The sequence below is a fragment of the Balearica regulorum genome, chromosome 3 (genome assembly GCF_011004875.1).
Source record: "Balearica regulorum gibbericeps isolate bBalReg1 chromosome 3, bBalReg1.pri, whole genome shotgun sequence".
NCBI lineage: Eukaryota > Metazoa > Chordata > Aves > Gruiformes > Gruidae > Balearica > Balearica regulorum.
Window position 1 is genome coordinate 120,916,147 of NC_046186.1, and position 19,875 is coordinate 120,936,021.

General features: G+C 40.5%; 1 protein-coding gene across 5 annotated transcripts in view; it reads right to left on the minus strand.

Moving 5' to 3' along the window:
* PLCB1 (phospholipase C beta 1) overlaps window positions 1–19,875 on the minus strand; it is a 398,789-nt gene that overhangs the window by 125,373 nt on the left and 253,541 nt on the right. For all 5 annotated transcript variants that reach the window (XM_075749808.1, XM_075749805.1, XM_075749803.1 and 2 more), the window contains exons 8-9: window positions 17,447–17,547; window positions 15,869–16,035 (exon numbers count right to left, since the gene is read on the minus strand). In XM_075749808.1, the coding sequence (XP_075605923.1) occupies window positions 15,869–16,035; window positions 17,447–17,547 (268 nt within the window). The remainder of the gene's footprint in view (window positions 1–15,868; window positions 16,036–17,446; window positions 17,548–19,875) is intronic.

A 19,875-nucleotide genomic window follows, 5' to 3' on the forward strand; every position in this document is an offset into this window, starting at 1 on the left:
CTAGTTGCTTGGCAGGGAGTTTGTCACTGATTGTCCCACCTGCTGCCTGCAAACCTCATGCTTTGTTGCAGAAAGGAAGAGGAAGCCCATATAGAGGCCTCCATAAATGTCCCCAGCATCCAGGGTTTCACCTGCAGCAAAGCGTGAAGCAGCCCATTAGCAAGAGATTCCACAAGACACCTTGAAGGGCTGCTCCACATGACCTGCTTGGTGGTGAAATTCATGCAGAGATCAAAGAACCACCACCAGATTGACAATCAAGTGAAGTCAACCAAATCTGATTTTTTTTTTCCCCCCACTAAAATTTGGTAGGAAGGAGAAATTATTTCCTATTAGAAGAGTAATATATTTAATAGAGATGCTAAGAGATTCTATTGAATTGCCCAGGCTGTGATCAGCTTAATTACGTGAAACATGTGACACGTTTATGTGGCAGCTTGATCTTTTTCTGCATCTCTCTCTCCGCCTGATTACTCCAAAATACTTACCAGACTGGGGGGGGGAAGAAAAAAAAAAAAAGGCAAGTGGCAAGCTCTGGGTATTTCACAATATTTCCCTATTAGCTACAGCTACATGATCCCATAGCTTTCTAAATCTATTATTTTGGATCAAAGATGTAAATGTTCCTGAATGTCAGGTTTAAAGAAAAGCACGTAAAAATGCTACTGTTACTTTGCCTGTAAGAAACAGGGCTCCTTTGTGGTCAACATTTGTCAGCTCTACAAGACAACAAAAGTGACTTCCATCATCCCAAATTCTTTTTCTTGGAAGCTGTCTGCAGGCAGGTGGCATAATGCTGGCAAAGGACCTGTTCAAAATTCACAAAATCTATAGGAGTAATGAAGTGAATCCTGTCTTCTATGAGCTTGGATATTGTCAACGTTCATCCATCAAAATGTTTTTTTCTGCACTTTTTGAGATCTGGACTCGCCCCATTCTTGGGAGACGGTGTTCGCAAATTTGCCATGAAAAAAGAATCCCAGCCAGTCAGTTGAACTGGTTGATAGGACAGACGGTACTTTGTGAATATTCTTCTCGGAGGCTCCTCTATTTGAAGACTTACTGCGTTATCACAAGGCTTTTCATAATCCTCTTTGACTACATCTAGAGAACCTAGCACATTTTTCTCACCAGGGCCCGTGCTGGTCCTTGTGCACGGCCAAGGCAATACGCAGTCTCCTGTGCAAGCGCAAACCCAGCTAACGGCCTCATGTAAAACTCCTCTCACGCGGTTTCAAGGGCTGGCAAAAGCATAGGCTGCTTTTGACACAACAATCCTTCTCCTGCTGCTTAATGAGACACAGGTAACTCCACAAGTTCCTACTTTCTCAATCTCTCCAGCGTGTCAGCACGACCGGCATATTGTTCTGGATGTGGAAATGCTTGTGGGTTCCTGGGAGCTCGCCAGCTCATCAACTCGAGGATGTAAACAAACCCCTGCTCACTCAACACCTGCAGCACTGTGCCAAGCACAAGATAAGAGACATGAGGGTTCAAAGTAGGGCTGAGCTTCGAAAAGAAGCTTCTTCACCAGTTCAGTGCCCTCCGCAGAGGCCCAGGATATGGGTCAAAACCCCAGCAGTGTCAGGAGGAAATACAAAAGTACAGCTAATCCTGCAGACTTAACCCAACTGCTTGATCTAAACTTCGTCCCTCTTATTTAAACAGGTGAGTGGTATGCACAGATACTTAAGTGCTACTTGATTTTCTTTCCCCTGCCCTCCAGCATGCTCGGATCTGCCTAACTTGCTCCCAGGAGCCTTCCAGTCCTTTAGGCAAAGTCTTGGGACAAAGTAGGAGACAAATCGAGACAGGCACAACTCACAGCAGAAAAGACCACTCATCAGCACACTCTGCTTTGCATTTCAATCTCACAACTTTAACATCAGCCTTTGCTTATCCCTTATACTTTGTGGACATTTTGTAAGACAAGGAAAATGTGCATTTGCTTGCAAGCGGCCAACAGGTTTGGCTGCATGGACCTTAAACGTTTCTTTCCATATATTTGCAAACTTAATAGAGCCTTCCATTTGTTTACGCCCATGCTGCCATCCACTCAGTTGTAATGTAACGGGAAGGCACAACTGTGCCAAGAGATATAATTAAAATAAAAAAGAAAACACACACAAAAGGAAAAGATACAATTAATTGGCACCTCGTGTCTCCCAGCCAGCAACACAGAATTACATTAGTATCTTGTCTGACAGCAAAAGCAGGTCTATTCCAATGCAATCTGTAACATTAATCACATTCACTGTAATCCCATACAACAGCAGTCCTCTCAACTCAAAGATTAAAATCCACCAAGTAAAACAAATATTTTCTAATCCTGCGAGAGATCTGTACAATATGCCCCACTGGGAATTCTATTTCACAAATCAGTTTATTTCACTGCACTTTACAGCTCATTAGGTCTTAAAATTTTCATGCACGGTGTAGAGTAGGATGCATATACCCCCAGTGTGTCTCTTGACCCTGGGCACACATTAGCTACTCTATGCTTTCTAGCTTTGTGAGCCAGCAGAGAAGTTCACAAGGGCAAATTTACATAAAATTCACGCTGCGTGGGACACAATGTGCCAGAGCCACTCTGATAACACTTGCAGCATTTGCATCCAAGTGATTTTGGAAGCGATGCTGAAACCCGTTCAGCTTTCCAGACACGCAGGCTATTACTATATTGCTATGGCGTAACTGGAATTTCTGTCTGTGTTCAGTTTTGTAAACTAGGGAAGGACAGGACTGCATCGTCCAAGCAACATCCTCCTAATAGAAAAGTCATCGCAAAAAGGAAATACGGTACAAGATCAGCCCAGACTGAAAATGCCACAACCCTCCAGTTGCATTACTGGACTTTACCACAGGAACATCAGTGCTGCTCGATTTTAGAAAAAACACTGGGGACAGAAAAGACTTTCAGGCCTCAGGTCAGGATCTGCAGATACTTCAAAATATCTGTGTACCAACCACCATTTACACACCACAAGCAGAAGTCATCAGTAACTTCTCCAGTTTCGCAATTTTCTCGATGATGAGCAAGAGGAAAAATTCATACTAGTCAGACAGTTTTATCAAATTAGTAAGTAGAGGAAGGGCAATACATCTGAATCGCTGTATCTGAATATTAGTGAAGCATTTAATAGAGTTTCTAAATTAAAATTTTTCCTTATTGGAAAAACTAATCTACACAAAGCACAGATAGAAATATACCAAGGTCAGACTATAAGATCAGAGTTTCTTTGAATTTGAAAGCTGAACTGCACACAACAAGTCCAGAGGCTGCACACTGATCAGCAGTAGGTCTAGTTTCTTACAGTCTTTAATAATCTGAAAAAGAAAAATCAACAACAGAGGGTTTAAAGAACAGACAGTTCTCTGGGAGCTCTTATCAAAACAAGATGGCAAAGCTGTAATGAACCAGGTCAATAGGAAGGAAATCAAATGAGAAAACACAAATAATAATTCAAGCTAGGTAGCTAATCATTCAAGCAAAGAAAAATCCAGAATACACAGCTGATTTGGGAAGGAAATGCCTAGAAATCCATCATCTTGAAAAGCAGATGAGATGCAGAGAATGTAGCTGCACCAAAAAAGTTGGTTGGGAAAAAAAGTGTAATTGATTGGCAGGACATTTTACTATCAAATCATTGATGAATGAGGTAAACGTGCACGGCGTCAAATGGATCAACATACATATCCATAATTAAACCTAAACATACAGCCAGTCCTATAGATTTAATGGACATAAGTTATGCCTAACTTACTTCACTATTGACAACATCCAGGATCTTAATGGGACCACTGACACTACACCCAGTCTCACGGCACTAGTTTTTTGCCTACTAGTATTAAAAATGCGTCCGTGTACAGAAGATTATTTAGTTAAGTGTTACGAATAATAACATATATCACAATATATGCCAAAACAAGAAAAATCAAACATGTAAAGCTGAAGTGGCAGTAAGAGAATGGTCAACAAGTGTTTTGAGTGTAAATGATAAGGATGAGGGAGAGCAGTTACAGTGGCCAAAGGCAGAATCAAGCAACAAGATCAGAGTAAGCAATTGAAAACTTGGGGTGAGTGTCTGAAAAAGCTTGGCAGTGCTACAACTAGCTGCGCTAGCAAACACTCTTGCAACGGATTTACTGGTTGGCTCCTTAGTTAAATCCTTTAAAATCAAACCAGGGGAATATCCAGTTCTGTTCAAATTTCATTTCAGATTTCTAAACTTAAAGGAAAACATAATGGATCTAATTCTGCCCTCAGTTATACTTGCTCAACTACTTTCTGTAATTAGACAGTTACCTGGCCACAAACCAAAGCAAGCTTTGGGCAACATGTTCTTGAAAAAGAAACAGAAAACTTAGTAAGAAAGGAATAGAGCAAGATTCATTGCTCTACCCTTGAATGTGTATATTGCAATAGGACACAGGGAAATCTGAAGATTTACCTGAATTTTTCAGATTTATCTGAAGATAAACAGAGAATGGCAACTCCTGTACAATATCCAAAATAAATGCTTACTGAATGACAAGGAGTCAGAGAGGAAAAACATGGGAAGGTAAACATGTTGTGCTTAAGTAGCATGCCTAAAAGAGCTTGCTCAGTATCAGTTAATCCATGCGGAAATATCACATGCCCAAGGACACAGATATATTTTGCAGAGTAAGGACTATCAACCAAGTAAAGCAGAATTCAGTATGTTTGAATCAGAAATGCTTGTCATTCTAATGAAGTTATCATATCCGTTTTATTGTGCGTACAAATGCACAGAGAAAACTAACAATGGATACAATTAATTTTTATTTTTTTTTGGCTGGAAAACATTTGCAAATGGAAAACCACTTTTCAGAATGGGTTCCAGAAGAGGTACTGCAGCTTAAGACACTTAGTTCACTTTAGGCAGGAAATATTTCCCATAAGCTTCTAGGTTATCCATGCCAAACAGCAAACCTCATATTTTTATGGTAAAAAGCATTTTCAATCAGAATGAAAACTTTAGGAGCATTCCAAGGACAATGCCATCTCAAAAGGGAAAGGAAGATGGAGTTTCACCTAAGAAGACAGACGTTTCTAAATCTCACTTGTGTCTGTGGGCATGAGCCATCCATTTTAATGAGATCTTAAAGTCACTGTGCGATGTTGAGCATGCTATTTATTTATTTAATTAGAAGTCACAGGTTTTTTCAGCCCTTTTCAAATGCCCAAGAAAGAAGAGCTCTAGCCCACAGGGGCTACAGCCTATGGAATGCATGTATTTTTCTCTAGGAGTACTAGAAAACAGTAAAACACTCAACATTTTCTCTTCCTCAAAATTCAAATGCTGGAAACACACTTATTTTAATCGATATTGATCATCTAAATTTCCACAGCAGCTTTAAAAACCTCTGCTGTAACAAAGCACAGCCACGGTTCAGAGATTCTGGTAAGCAAAGGCATTGCATTAAGGAGGACGATTCTTGGAATCTGTTCTACTGTCAAACAGTGTTTTATTAATACCAAATAGTGTGTGTGTGTGTATATATATAGCTTATGCCTATGATAGCTAACACACAATAAGCATCCAGCATCTTGAATCAAGCACATCTTGTGCTACAGTTCACACTTAGCCAGATCCTTATATGTAGTATCAAGCAGTTTCCTACTGGTTATCGTCCTCTTTTCAGTCACAGATAGCGCTTTCTTTGAACAAAACCGGTTTCTAAAAGATTACCAGACATATATATACACACAAATCTGATTATTTAGTAATTTTTAAGGCTTTTGGGAAAATCCCACTCTGGTGCAGATAAGCAAGCACTCTCTCCTAAGTCTCAAGACTGAAGCGGAGCGATCAGCATCATCCCCACATTGGACTGTGAAGGAACGCTACATCTGAAGTTGGCTAGAGAACCACGCGGGACTGCAGCTTATTCCTTGGCAGGCATTTGCTTTTCTGCTTTTATCTTTTTTGTTTCCTGTCCAAATTCAATTTTGCTTAAAAGTGTTGGCCTGATTTGTGCAGTTTTTACATTAGCAAGCCTCAGCTACTGTCTTCCAGGTTCTCATCCAAGAGTGGGGCCTTGGCTATTGAAAACCCCAATGAATCTACATCTTGATGATTTCAGCTGACATTGAAGCTAACAGGGAGCAACACAGTGATGTAAAGGACATTCTTGCAACGTCAAGGAACTCTGTTCTCAAGACTCACTTTCCCACCACAACTACTGTCTACTTGCAAACACACCTGTTGCTCTGGACTTCAGTTGAGGTCTGGAGCATGATCAAGGAGAAGGAGGTGCTAAGAGACCTAGGACCTGGGCAGGTCTCGTTCATGACATCAGGACAAACTAAGCAAAGGCAAACACAGTGAGCTACACCCAAGTCTCCCAGCAGACATCTTAAGCTTGGTATTTCTGAACACTCTGAGCCCAAACTGCAACCATCTACAAAAGTTACTGTGGACAGAAAGTCTGTGGGGTCACAGGGTTTTACAGACCCAAGCCCATTCTCTAGCTGCTCGTGGCTTTTCAGCACAGATGTAATAAAGAAATCATTTCTGACAGGATATCCCTTACAGGATATGAGACAACAGATAGTTTAGATCCAATTAAATCTATAAAAACACTACACAAACCCACCTTCATACGACTTCCTAGCTAGCAGTGGAATGAGCACTTTACAACGTGGCAGATTTCTAAGGCAGATAACTAGATAAGTGGAAAGATTTTAAATCAGACAGATAAAAATACCATTAATCCCAGCAATACTACAGTTATTTCTGACAGACTTGAAAGAAGGCCACTACTGAAACATTCCACTGTCTTCCCAAGCCTCTGAAAAACACGCTCTGTAGAATGCCTCGGAGTGATCCTGGGAGATATAATAATGTTAAATGTTGGCTTACTTCCAATTGCTAAATTGCATTAAAGGGCAACTAAAAATACATACTTTTTTTCTCTTAAGTGATACTTCTCTACATAAGCTATTAATGCACTTGCCAAAAAGACTGTTCTGCAGGATAATGGGAAGAGATAAGAGTGTGAGCATGCTATAGGTGGGGGAACAAACTAGGAAAAGCCTTCATAGCAGCTAATATTTTTACTTCCAGAAACTCCAGTTGAAGAAGAGATCAAGTATTAAAGGGAAGTGGAAAAGAATAAAGGTGTGGCTCTGCAAAGCCAGTTCAAATAAACAAAAAAGGAGGGACTTCAGTCCCTTGAGAGGGGCTTCCTTGTGTGTTCTTTAACCTTGTGGTTCTGCAACTGCAGGCACTGCATTCGACAATCCCTTTCATAAGCAGATCGAGCTCTACCTTAACAACAATTGCTTTTTTTGTCCTCTTTACTACCTCTGGTAGGCTGTGCCAGAACCATATTGTTAGGAAACTTCTCTTAATTTCCAGCCTAAATTTATTCAAGGCCACTTGATACCCCTGTGTTCTTCTGCCAACATTGTCCTTTAGCTTACCACTACTTTCTGCCTCCCCAGCGTTTAACCCTGATGTATTTATAGGCAACAGTCATATTCCAGCTACAGGATATTGTTAGAGTAGATGATTACATCTGACATTATAAGGGAAACTTCCTCATACGGTCGTTGTATTATAGTAGCACACATACTCCAACTATATTAACGGCCCTGTTATGACAGATACCACACACCCAACGACTCACAGATCATTGCTAGCTCCTCAAGGCAGAGACTGACCCACTATTTAGTTGAGTCAGCCAAAGGATGAGGCAAAACCCCAAAACGGCACATTAAAGGAGATGGCCAAATATCAGTGAGGTCATTTGTGGCAAAGCCAGGAAAACCACGCTCTTCTGCAGCAGTTCTAGATGTCACCCACTGGGTCACAGCAGCCTTTGCTCCCGTTGTCCTCAGGGGCCCTTTGCACCTGCAAAGTGCTACATTTGTAGTGGCCATAATGAAGAGGCAAACCCAACAATGCTTATTCAAAGTTTATCTACATTTGTTTCCTTCAGCACTTGTGTTCATGCTGCTTTAATGTTTTCAGAAGTAAACTTTACCTGATATTCATCTTCAAATAATAAATCCTGCTGCTAAAATTGAATACCTCCCTGTGTTCCATAAAAGAGGCAGTAAACCAGCACCAAGTACAAAGAAGCTGTTTTACTTTTACAGTAAGTTTTCTATTTATGGGCTCTGATAGTCTGAGGCCAAGTCAAACACAATACAGGCAGGCAGCAGCAAAATGTTTCTCCATCACCCTTGAAATGCAGTGTTGATGTAAGGCTCGCTTTACCTATCCCTGAGCAAAAGCTCCATCTGAAGGGCATGATGCAGCTTTAGGTATACCCCAAAACTTCTACTCATGTTTGCTTTGCGGTCCTGTCTCCCCAGGTTCTTTCATCCATTTTCAGGGTTTGCGGTTTTGAGCCTGGGGTCCCTCGGGTGGTCTATCAGGTTTCCAGAACATGGGTCAGGAGTTACTGTTACGGTCACCTTCCATATTAGTGCAGGACTGGTCTGACTGCTGGACTTAGATCATCACGATTAGTTTATGCTCTGCAGATAGAAATTCCACAACAGGTCTGTCCATTTTCCATTCGGCACAGTTTCACTGATATCAGTGGAGCTATTCCTGGTACCAGATACCGGTCCCAAAATGCATTTCTGCTAAGCTCATGCTTTTTTCAAAGTATCTGTATTATACACAGAAGATTAGGAAACTTGCCCTCCCTGGAACCCCAAACATATTTTTGATAAATGCTACATTAATTCTAGTGCCAACAGCAAAAACTAACTCTATGCATAACATACGGGTCTCAGATCCAAGCCAGGTCCTACACTTTTAAAATGCAACCAAAGAATAAAAGGTAAAAACTTTGCTTTTTAACTAAGCCAAACACTGCTGTGTCTTTGTTGACTGTTGCAAAATCCACTATTACGAGTCCACATCACTGTTTCATTTTATGCTATCAAGTTGTTACACTTAGGTTAGAAAGATGAAGCACTTTACCTGTAAAGTAGATGCAAAACCCCCTCATAATTGAGGATTTTCCATTCTAAAAGATTTTTACAGCATTTAGTCTTTTACTTGAGATGCAATCTTCCAAACTACTGCAAGATCCAAAATGAATTTTACAGCTTAGCTAGTATCTAAAACCCAAGCAACTAAAAAGAAAATACAATGCATTATTGAAACATATTTTGCAAATTCATTTTGACAAGTATAGTTTCCATTAACATATTTATGGTGATACATTATTCATACTACCATTTGTTGCATATATATATTTTAAAATAATTTTTAAAAAAGGTTTTCTGGCAAGCTATCTAACTTAGCACTTGTTGCTGACAGCATGGGATAGGCTATGACTTTTGTGTGGCTTATAAATTTTAAAAAGTAATAAATTGTGACTGGAATCTATTGTTCTGTCATCATTTGAGAAACAACACCGAGAGCTCTTCTCTTATGCAACTGGAATGCTGGAAAGCACTGAACATCCCAAAGTTAATGGGTTTTTTGGTCACTATTCTTAATTTCCCATGTTACAGTTAGGAGGCCGTAGGATTTCAACCATTTTGTAACACTTCCTACAAATGTTTCAGTGCCAGAAAACCCCACCATTTCACTGCATGGTTTATACATCAGAATTTATGCTTTAAATATTATGAAGTATGTCTTAAAAGTGTAGCCGCGGTTGCACGGTACTTGTTTTTGCCATTAAAATCTGTTGCCTAGGAAATGACCCCCTTCTGCCATTGAAAGGCTCCAATGTATAATTATTCTTAAGCAGTTACTAAAAGGTGAATTTAATGTGGTGGGATGAAAACGTTTAAAATGTATTAGTGTTTCAGGGAGGAAAAACATACTTGTGCTGAAGTGAATACTGACTGCCTGGTGTTAAGGATGCCATGAGAAAAAACGCATTTAGTAAATGCTGTATAAAATTAAATATATCTTAATCTAATGTTAATTGCTTAATTTATTTTATTACCTAAGAAAAACCCAGCAAAACAGCTACCAATAAATGTGTACTAGCAAAAACAGAATTAATACTGGAGTTCAAAGAGAGTCATGGAACCAGCTCCCCTGCAATCCTTCTAAATACACACCTAACTAAAACCGGCACACAGTATTTCCAAATAGGTACAACTGAGAAACTCTACAAAAATAAACACTGTGAAAGTGTAAAAAGAAAGCTCTATCCTTCCATGTGGATCTAAAGGTTTGGTCCTTTAAAATTAAATAGGCAGAGATATTATTTAAGCCAATGCATACTTAAGAGAAAAAAATTAACATCTTTATGCCCTTACTTATCTCAAAGATGCCTTCTAGTAAGTACAATCTGGTGTGCAGGTCCATTGGCCAGGAAAATCTCCAAAGCACTTCCAGACTCTATTTTTAAAGCTAATACTACAGTCAAGACAATCTCTCTCAATAAAAACCACTCCAAAAATAATGGCTAGTAATAACCTAACTCTTTTCTTGCTCCCACCAACAAGGATGATGGGAAGCATATATTCTATTGCTATAGCATGATTCCACCTTTTTCATGTCTCCTTTCCCTAGCAGGCCTTGGGTTTGTATTCTTCGTTGCTAGTCTGGTACGTGGATGATGCTCTTCTTGCATGCCTAGAGTCTTTAAAAGACACGGGCTGCCCCCAGAGCCAAGACTGTTACTCAGTGGTTTTCAAAACACTTACTGGTGACAGGAGGAAAGGTTTAAACTGAGACAATGTGATTTGAGCTCTCAAAGCTCCTGGTCCTTTTGAACTTGGAGACTTTTAGAAATGAATTGCATCATTAAGTCAGGAAGAACCAGCACATTTTTGCAGCATTTGCACCAAATTTATATGATAAATTTCACATAATTCTAGAAACTAGAACTATCGTTCTCAGGAGCCTGGACACTGCAAGCAGAGACACCTGAAACTCAGCATCGATGTCCCATCTCCTCATCCATCACACAACAAGATCCTGAACAACTTACTTTTACGCAAGCCTTCTTAGAAATCAAAGCAAATAAGGAAATTCCCAATCAACCCCTTGGCAACTGATCTATTAATATACATCCCATTATCAAGCTGGTAACTTGAAAGAGAATACATTTTAGCAGTTACACCAGCCACCCAATGCAAATGCTTTACACCCTGAAAACACCAAACTACAAGATGCTACTTAACCAGCCCTAACAGTCCCCAGCGTGATTTTGCTGACAGCGAGAGACTGTTCTGCAGTACCAGGAACTTCCTTCTGCTTCCACCTGATAAGGAAACATGCTATACATAGTGCATTAATCTCCTTCACTGTATGACACAAAGCATTAATCACAACAGCTTGCTTCGACCACAATAAAATACTGCTCCAGATACTTAACCTATGTAGATGTCAAGCCCACGTATCTGCTGATGTTGCAAAAGCTCAATCGCATCCCAGCAATACCTAAAAATACATTAGGGACGAGCAGGAACAGAGGCAGCCTTATTACTCAAATCTCTGCAATTTAAGATCCTCATCCAGTAAGCACATTGACATTTGATTTTACCAGGTACCTGAAGAGCCATGTTGAAAAAGTTGAAAATATTGTGCGCAGTTCTTGCTTACTGTGTTCAAAATACCGTAATTTAGCTGCAACAGGTACAGAAAAAGGGCTATAATGACAGTCAGAGGAATGGAGAATTATGAGATGTCAAAAGCATTTGACTAGGTCTGTGAAAGTTGAGAGACAGTACAACCATTCTTTAGAAATTCATTTAATTAGCTGTGACAGAGGAATAATTAAGTTAAAAAAGAATATTGTTGTACAGTGGATGTGCACAGATCATGAATACAGTTAGATGTGAAATTAGAAGAAGATACAATCATCAGATGAATGAAGGTCTAAAACTGTCCAAACAGAGTAGTAGAAGCAAGGAGTCAGGCTGCTGTACGAAGGCACAGAGTTTCTATTTTATGAATTTGGATTTAAGTTTTCAAGGAAAAATCCCTAATTCTATTTAAAAGAACTTTTCAACGCATAAAAATTTCTTAGCTAAGAAGCAACTGCATCACACTCTCAGAAGTTGCCCGGGTACTTCTGTTCACGGTTCTGGCCAGAAGTGCCCAGAAATTTCACTTCAACAACATTGGCAAATAGGTAATCATGGGAATTGAGCCTCAACAGAGAATTAATATGATGTTCAAGGAAATGGAGCATAAGAGATTTTTATATAAAACTATGCTGTATTCCCACACCACCCATAAAGTTAAACATACGTTTAAGTGATTTACTACATCGAAGTCAGGACATTCTGCACGTTGCAAACATGAAATCTTACTCCTACAGCATAAATGCTTTTAGCCCTTGCAATTGCAAGTATTCAGCTTAAGTTTGCATCTTGACACGTGTGCTATTGCACACAGGAAAAAAAAAAGGAAAACTACATATATTTTGTCTAACTTTGTGAAAGGTAATTAGAAATGTAGGTCTTGTGGCCTTACAGAATATCTGAAAAACAAGGCTACTAACTTTGTCTCAGGCTTTTGTAAAAGTCATTTTCTCTGGCAGTCTAAACAAGGACTATATAGGCTTTAAAGTTCCATTTAAACAGAAGAGCTGGGCTTATTTCACGAGGATGCTAACACGAATCCCTTTTTTTTCAGTGGGATGTCTGAACATCGATGCGTTGTTTAAATAATTAAATATAGGAGTACTGCAGAAACAAACATGAAAATTGTCAGACCATCACCATGTTTGTCCCTAACCTCTCTGCAATTTGATGTTATAATAATGAAACAAGATAATAAACAGAGCTGATCAAGGCTGCTTATGGAAACAAAACAATATAGCGGTGTCAGGCATGTGTGCACAAACGCACGCACACTGAGCGGCTGCAAATGTTCAAACTCCAGAACAATTGAAGGAAAAGGGATTTAACTGGCATGAAGGCTGGCAATTTGTATCACCTAATACAAACAAGCCTTTAAAGTCTCTACCACCACGAAGCACTTCACTCATTATTCACAAGAAGCAGTTAATCACGTTTAAATTTCTTTATGGTATTTTCTTCTGTTATGGACCCATAGCTGTGATTTACTTCAAAGGAGAAACTTCTCATTGCCAAGAAAGAACAAATACATATACCATGTTGTCTGATCTTCTGGCTTGCTTCTTGAACCAAAACTCCGCAAAACTGCTCCGAAAGTCCAACTATTTAATTGCATTGCTGTGGTATGACAGCACTGAAGTGACCTGTAACTCTGTCGTCCATCCTGCTGTTTATCATGTAATTCTCTCACGTCATTACCTCTGCCTCATGCGCCTTGTTACACCACTCCTCTCTTCCCTACGCTGCTCTTCTGTTTTCTTGCATACCCCATTCATCCTGAGGAGTTGGTTAGTTGGGACCTGTTCCAGCTCACTTTGAAGCACAGGAGCATAAAGGAGCATGTAGACAACAACCCTAAGCCCATCTCTCTTCACGGAGCTGTTGGGGCCCATTTTCTTTGGGAACTATGCTGGATGAAGGCTTCTGCTACCTTCAACCTATTTTAGCTCCTCGTCTGGCTGCCCTAAGGTTTCCACCTGCTCTTACTGACAGCACCAGAGCCATTCCAAACCTCCTACTTCTGCCCCCACCTCCCCACGGACTTTGGCCCCGACAAATAAAGGGACATAAGCAATGCCACCACAAGAAATGTAGCAGAATATCTGAGCAGCAGAGGTCGAAAGTTAAGGCCAACAAGTTTACGGCTGTATAACAGTGGATCGCATCTAACTGTGGTTTGAAAATCCAACAGGTCTACTGAAAGTAACATCTCTGCTCAGTGACCCAAGCGAGTATAGCTTCCGTGGCAGGGAAAGTGTCACTGGAGCATGTCGCTTCGGTCTGCCGTCCCTGCCATTCAGACTATGAACAGTCCTTTCTGACAGCAGGAAGCCTGAGTGACACTCCCTTTTACAAAACACCATATTAAAAGGTTAAATCATTGTTTTGAATATGCACTATTATATTTTGGTGACATTTTACAGACATGCAACATTTGTTTGCAATTATTCTATGAGTGTAAGATTGAGTGCACACCTACACTTCATTTAATACACAGTGAATTTCATTCCCAACTTGGAACAGATGTACAGAAAATATTGTGTCCCTATGTCATTCCTAATCAGCCAATTCCTGTAATTTTAAGGCAGTATGCTCGGGATTTGCACTGGGGTCTAACTAGCAGAACAGGCCAGTTACCGCAGCTCAGCCACTGGCCGGGGTGCTCTCTAAGAGGTGGTCTCTGCAGCACAGAGGTGGCCCACAGGTTGTGCCGGCTTTGTCGGAGTTTCCTGGACCTCAGTGCACAAGTTTGGAGAGAAAAAAAACCACAACAAACCAACAAAACCCAAAAGGAATTAACTCTCTATGACCTGCCTTTCCCTTGTTAAAGTCAGCATTTTCTGTGAGAACGGATTCTCTAAGAGCAATATAAATTGTACTCGGGAAGAGAGGCACCTATGGAAGAGCAAGTGACTGCAGCAAATGCGTGCACCAACGTAAATTAGGGTAAGCTGGAGGCATCCCACAAATTCCACTAGCAAACACCATCACAACACCCCTCTTTCTGAGGTTTGTTTCACACTTTCTCCTTATTGCTAGTCAGAAGGTGATTTCATTTTGACTTTGGTGTTCTGCTAGCACACCAGCACACCTCCTTCTAATAAAGCTTTTATTTGGTTTATACGAAGTGCCAATATTTGGGTAATAAGAATGATCTTTTAGGTACCAGACTTTTCTGTCGCTGATGTGAAATAAGGTAAGCACAGAGCAATATTCTAACATTTGCATGGATGAGAGAGGAGGTCACAACATGTTTTCATCTACTCATGCTAGTATTCTCACTGACGTCAAAAGACAGTTTGCATAAGCATGACAAAGAAGGAGAATTTAACCCTCCACCAAAACCTCTGGAAACACTAAATTTGATTGGACTAGAAAAATAGAAAGCCTCATGAGAAAAATTACAAGTGTCTTGCCTTGACACAATATTGATCATGGTATCAAGAGCCACAGGTTTCCTTCAAGCAGACATCTAGGTCACAAGGCTTCCAGGGAGAGGGGCAAGAGAGCCTTCAGTTAACCTCTAGACTTTTGGGAAAGATGCCTTCCCCCCGAGATCCAAAATCTCTGGACCAAACCAATTTTTTTGGTATCAGATCTGTTTTCCAGGATATTCCCATGCCCCTAAAATTTCTAAGGTATAAGACATTAAAAGCTAGGGTAATCAGTAGGGTATGTGGATTGGAATAAAACAGGATGCAGACACAAATTCAGTGCTATTTTAAGACTTGTGGTGGTAGCAAAAATCTGCAGAGAATTGAGCAGGAGTTCTCTCGCTGGTTTTGGCAAAATGCCCAGTTAAGCCCTGACAACACTCAAGATTTTCAACAGGGAATTTTCTGTGATTATAACACGAAACACACTCAGCCACTCTCACCTCTTACTTTGTGTACCACTTTATCAGAAAGCAGAGGGCTGGACTTATTACTATTATTACTATTATTAATCATCATCTTAGTTTCATTGTCACTGATTTGTCACTGATTTTTTTCTTTAAATTTTACATTTCAGATGCCAGTAAATAGTCATTGTGACGGTAGGGTTTCTGGTTGAAGTTTGCATACCAGAGCAACTGTTCTAAACTATCAATTATGTATACTGAACAGTAAATCCTGAAACCAGCCCCATCCTTCCTAAATTCATCCTAACCAAATACATTTAAAAATGCACCACATGATGTCTCACAGGCTTGTACGATCCAAAAGCAGATAGCTGGAAATGCAATTTGATTCTGGACCAAATTTTGCTTTAGCATGCACTGTAGGATAATTGAGTCACTGTTTCAAATCAGAAACTGAGTACAGCGAGAATATAAAAACCACTGACCTTTCTTTGCTAGATTACTGTTGGGTTCATACTTCTCAATCAGCTGTTGAACTTGTTCTTGTTTTAACGGTGGATAAAGGATTTCATTTAATCGTGGATCACGCTGCTTAAAATTTATAAATTCCATCATCTGATCAACGGTAAGGTATGGTTTGCTCTTGGCACCACTAAAGAAAAATTAAAGCAACAGCAAAGACATTAAAATACGCTTCTTTGAAATCTTGTTCAACGTTCTGCAATTTCCCAGGGAAACCAGAAAAAGATTCAAACTATCGTACAACAAAAGCATTGTCCCACTGTGTCTCTGGGCTAATTTACTTTGCCAGCATGGAACGACAAACATTCTTCATCAAACATCTACGATGTTTAAACGTGTTCAGCATTATTGACATCAATGGGAAAAGTTAGAGCAATGCTAAAAGCTTTTCATTCCTCTGAATTTCTGTAACAAAGCAATTTAAAAAAGTAAAAAAGAAGATGACGTCGCATTCAATCATGAGCTCCCTACAAACACCCCGTTGGCATTCCTGGCCCAACTATTTGATTTTACTGCTGAATAACAGCAGCCCTGACTTCTGTATTCCAGTATTTCCTTGAGTTTTGGCTGGTCATTGGTTGGGGTTTTTTCCTAGAGCTGCTAAAAAACGCTAGGCACTCTGCAAATCAAGTGAAAAGATGCCTATTTTGAGAGTTAATACAAACAGCAGAGTTTGGGTACAACTTGTACCCAGATGGAGCCCCAGGAAGCCTCCGAGCCAGGTGACGTGCATAAGGTTGTCTACAGCACTCGGGACTGGCCTACTTCTACTCTACAAGAAAGCAATGGAAAGTCTACGCCTGAGTTCAATGGGAGCAAACTAGGTGAAGGCTGAGTTCCTCTGAAACCTCAACGTTAGAGAAAATAAGCACGAAAGGAATATGTGAGCACAGCCACGTCGCAAAGATATGTTCACTAATTGCTTTGGTGGGCTTGGGATGTATTTTGGCAATTGCTTTCATAGTGCTTTGTGTTCTGACTCCATTGATCAGGCTTTGCTGAAACTGGGAAGTATGACGACTTGCTGCAAGGGACAGAAGCAACACGAGTTATATAGCTTGTAACTGAATGTATGAGACCAGTTGTAGCTGGCTGCTAATTTAATTTCACGGTGTGAATTCACGATGCACAAATCCTGAAAGTTAGTGCATTTTTTTGCAACTCCTAATTAAGCTGTTGGGGGTAATTATACATATTCTTATGCCTATTGCATGCTGTTATTGCTTATTACTGTTCTTCCTTTACTTTCATGGAAGCCTAAACTATCCTAATCCATACAGAAAAACAAGACCCAGCAGTTCTGCTCCTCTACAAACAAACAAATTACTTTAAAACTCTGGCAGTTAGAAATGGAGGCAAAAGCCTGGGAGAGAAGGAACCCTTGATCCGAGGTTAAATAACAGCCCTGCTTGACATTGAAATCTGTTCTTGGCAATTGCTGCATGCTGCTGTAGTAAATAACCTACTTTGCCATCCCCAGCCCAGAAAATCAGTGAAAGGGGAAAAAGAAAAAAAATAAATAAATGAGCGTCTTTTCTTACAACTCCGAAAAGATGTGGTCGATCTCAGGCCGAGGGCAGAGGTTGTTTAAGAACACTCTGTACACGTCTGGTGTGAAGTCGTCTTGAGGGATTGAATCATTCTGCAAAACGGGGGGAAAAAATAGTGAAAGAACGATACAGCACTTCTATACACTCTTTGTAAACAGATCACTCGCTACTGCACTTCTTTTGATTTGCTTCCTACAACGGAGAGGAGCCTGGATTTTGCAGAATAGTAAATTCCCCTGAATAACAGAGCAGCTTAAAGAATTCAGAATAATAAATTCCCCCGAATAACAGAGCAGCTTAAAGAATTCATCTTTAAAACACATATATATAAATACATTCACCATCTTAGTTTCCATGAGGCAAAGTTATGTCTTTCTCTAAGCACCTGTGAAGAAAGGGCAGACATCTCTCCACCTAAACCACGTTATCTATAGCATAAGTAGGTATATCTATCCCAATGAGGTCTCTGAGCTCCCTCCCAGTGGGGCCGCTGATCAGCGGTACTGAGCACAGGTGCTTCAGCGAGCAAAATGGCAGCGTTACAGAGGACGAGCACATCACTCATCTTTCCAAAGCTTTCAAAGAACCGGGGAATGAACTGGGTCACTGAGTCATTACTCCTGTTCTCTGACAGTAGCAGCAATGTTTCCTTTTCCTTCCTGAAGATACACGTTCAAGATACCGCAATTCTGGGCAAGACTCATGCAGCGTAGTTTTTCCAGACATCTTTGTCCCAAACCCTCCGTGTAACGCGTCTAGCAATCAGATTTCTTTTACAGAAATTGAGAAAAATGCTCTCCTTTAGAAGGTACATCAGCATTTTTTTCTCACTTTTTCTAAAATCGAGAACAATTTACATTTAATGCTGCTTCGGGATGATATCTTCATCATCCCTGTTATATCTGCTGGTTTTTCTCTTAAAAAAATACAATTACTGGTTTTAACCAGAGGGAATTACTGGACTGGATAAGGAAAACAGTCCTTTGCATGTAGCTCAAGAGCTCTCTTCTCACTTGCATGTGCTGCCTTCAAGCTCCACAGTTTTTGCAGAAGACAGCAAGGGCTGCTTCTTTAGCGGGACTGGGAAGAAATGAGGACCCCAAGGAAAGCGCAAAGCTTTTTTCAGCACAGAACAGTAACGATGTGTCCACTGGCTTTTGCCTTTGAGTCAGTGCAACGAGAAAGGAAAACAGCACAGAAGCTTGTACTTTGTGGAGAGGAAACTTTACAAAGGAACAAGAAAAAGGGAATCACAAAAAAAAAAAAAAGTGGAATGCACATACTGAAGATCTGATTTTGAGTTTCTTCCACGCAAGCTAATTTTATCAAAAGCTATGACACATAGTCTCCAGGAGCACCATGGACCCACACGATGCCTCTTCATGGCTCCAAAATAATGCCCGAAGCTGATGAACTGGAGGAGGAAAATTGTAACTTGGACACAAAGCCGTTTGCTTTTAAATGCTGTTGAACCTAGTCATCTCAGAAACAAGCTGCTGATAGAGGAAATCGTTGCTTTTATTTATTCTGCCTGTTTAACACCGTTGCCAAGGGAACCGGAAGCATTGATTCAAGCCTTTGTTAGACAGAAGGAAACTTTTCCATGTTTTTCCTGCTTTAGATTAAAATAAATAAATGCCACGGGTGTCACTTTATCTCTCCTTTCATCCACGAAACCCCGCAGAAGCCTGAGAGGGTTTTGTACCATGACCATAGCTCAGTGTTCAGTCATGCTCAGACTGAGCTGGGTCATTTCCCTGCTCCGCCTGGGTATCCATCTCCAGGCTCCAATGGCATAAGGTCCGCAGCCCCTAAACCCTTGTGCCTTCTTTTTTGGCAGGCTGTGTGAGTGGCTTCAGGGTGAACTGGTTCAAAACTTACCTGGCCAAAACAACCCCATGCACTTTACCATGGGATCAGCTCGCCAACAGCACAACTGTAAAACCCAGTGCAAGGGTGGATGGAGAAGTCTGTAACCTGAAGTTGGAGGATGGAAATAGCTCCTTCCAGCGACAGCCGCCAGTGACACAGAACTGCAGGTGAAACTGCACCCACCACACTTGGATAAATTTGAGCTGTGGTGCTTTCAGTTGACAGCAGAACTGCTGATACTTGTATTTTCCTAAAGGCCAGGATTCATAAAGCTTCTGAATTTTCTTATTACAGCTGGCACCCCACTCTCCTCTGTTCCCTGTACCTTGAATCCCTATTCAGCAGGCTACTGCTCCTCAGCCAGCACTCCTCCTAAGGGCATTTTACATGTTGATTCTGTAATTGCCACAGAATTACAGTCTCCCATTGACCTAATATAATTTTTCCTTTACAGGGGATTTGAAGGTACTCAACTCTGAGCAAAACGTAGATCTTTTCCAGTAACCTGAGATCCCGGCTTTTATTTGCTACTTGCTTCCCATTAAGAA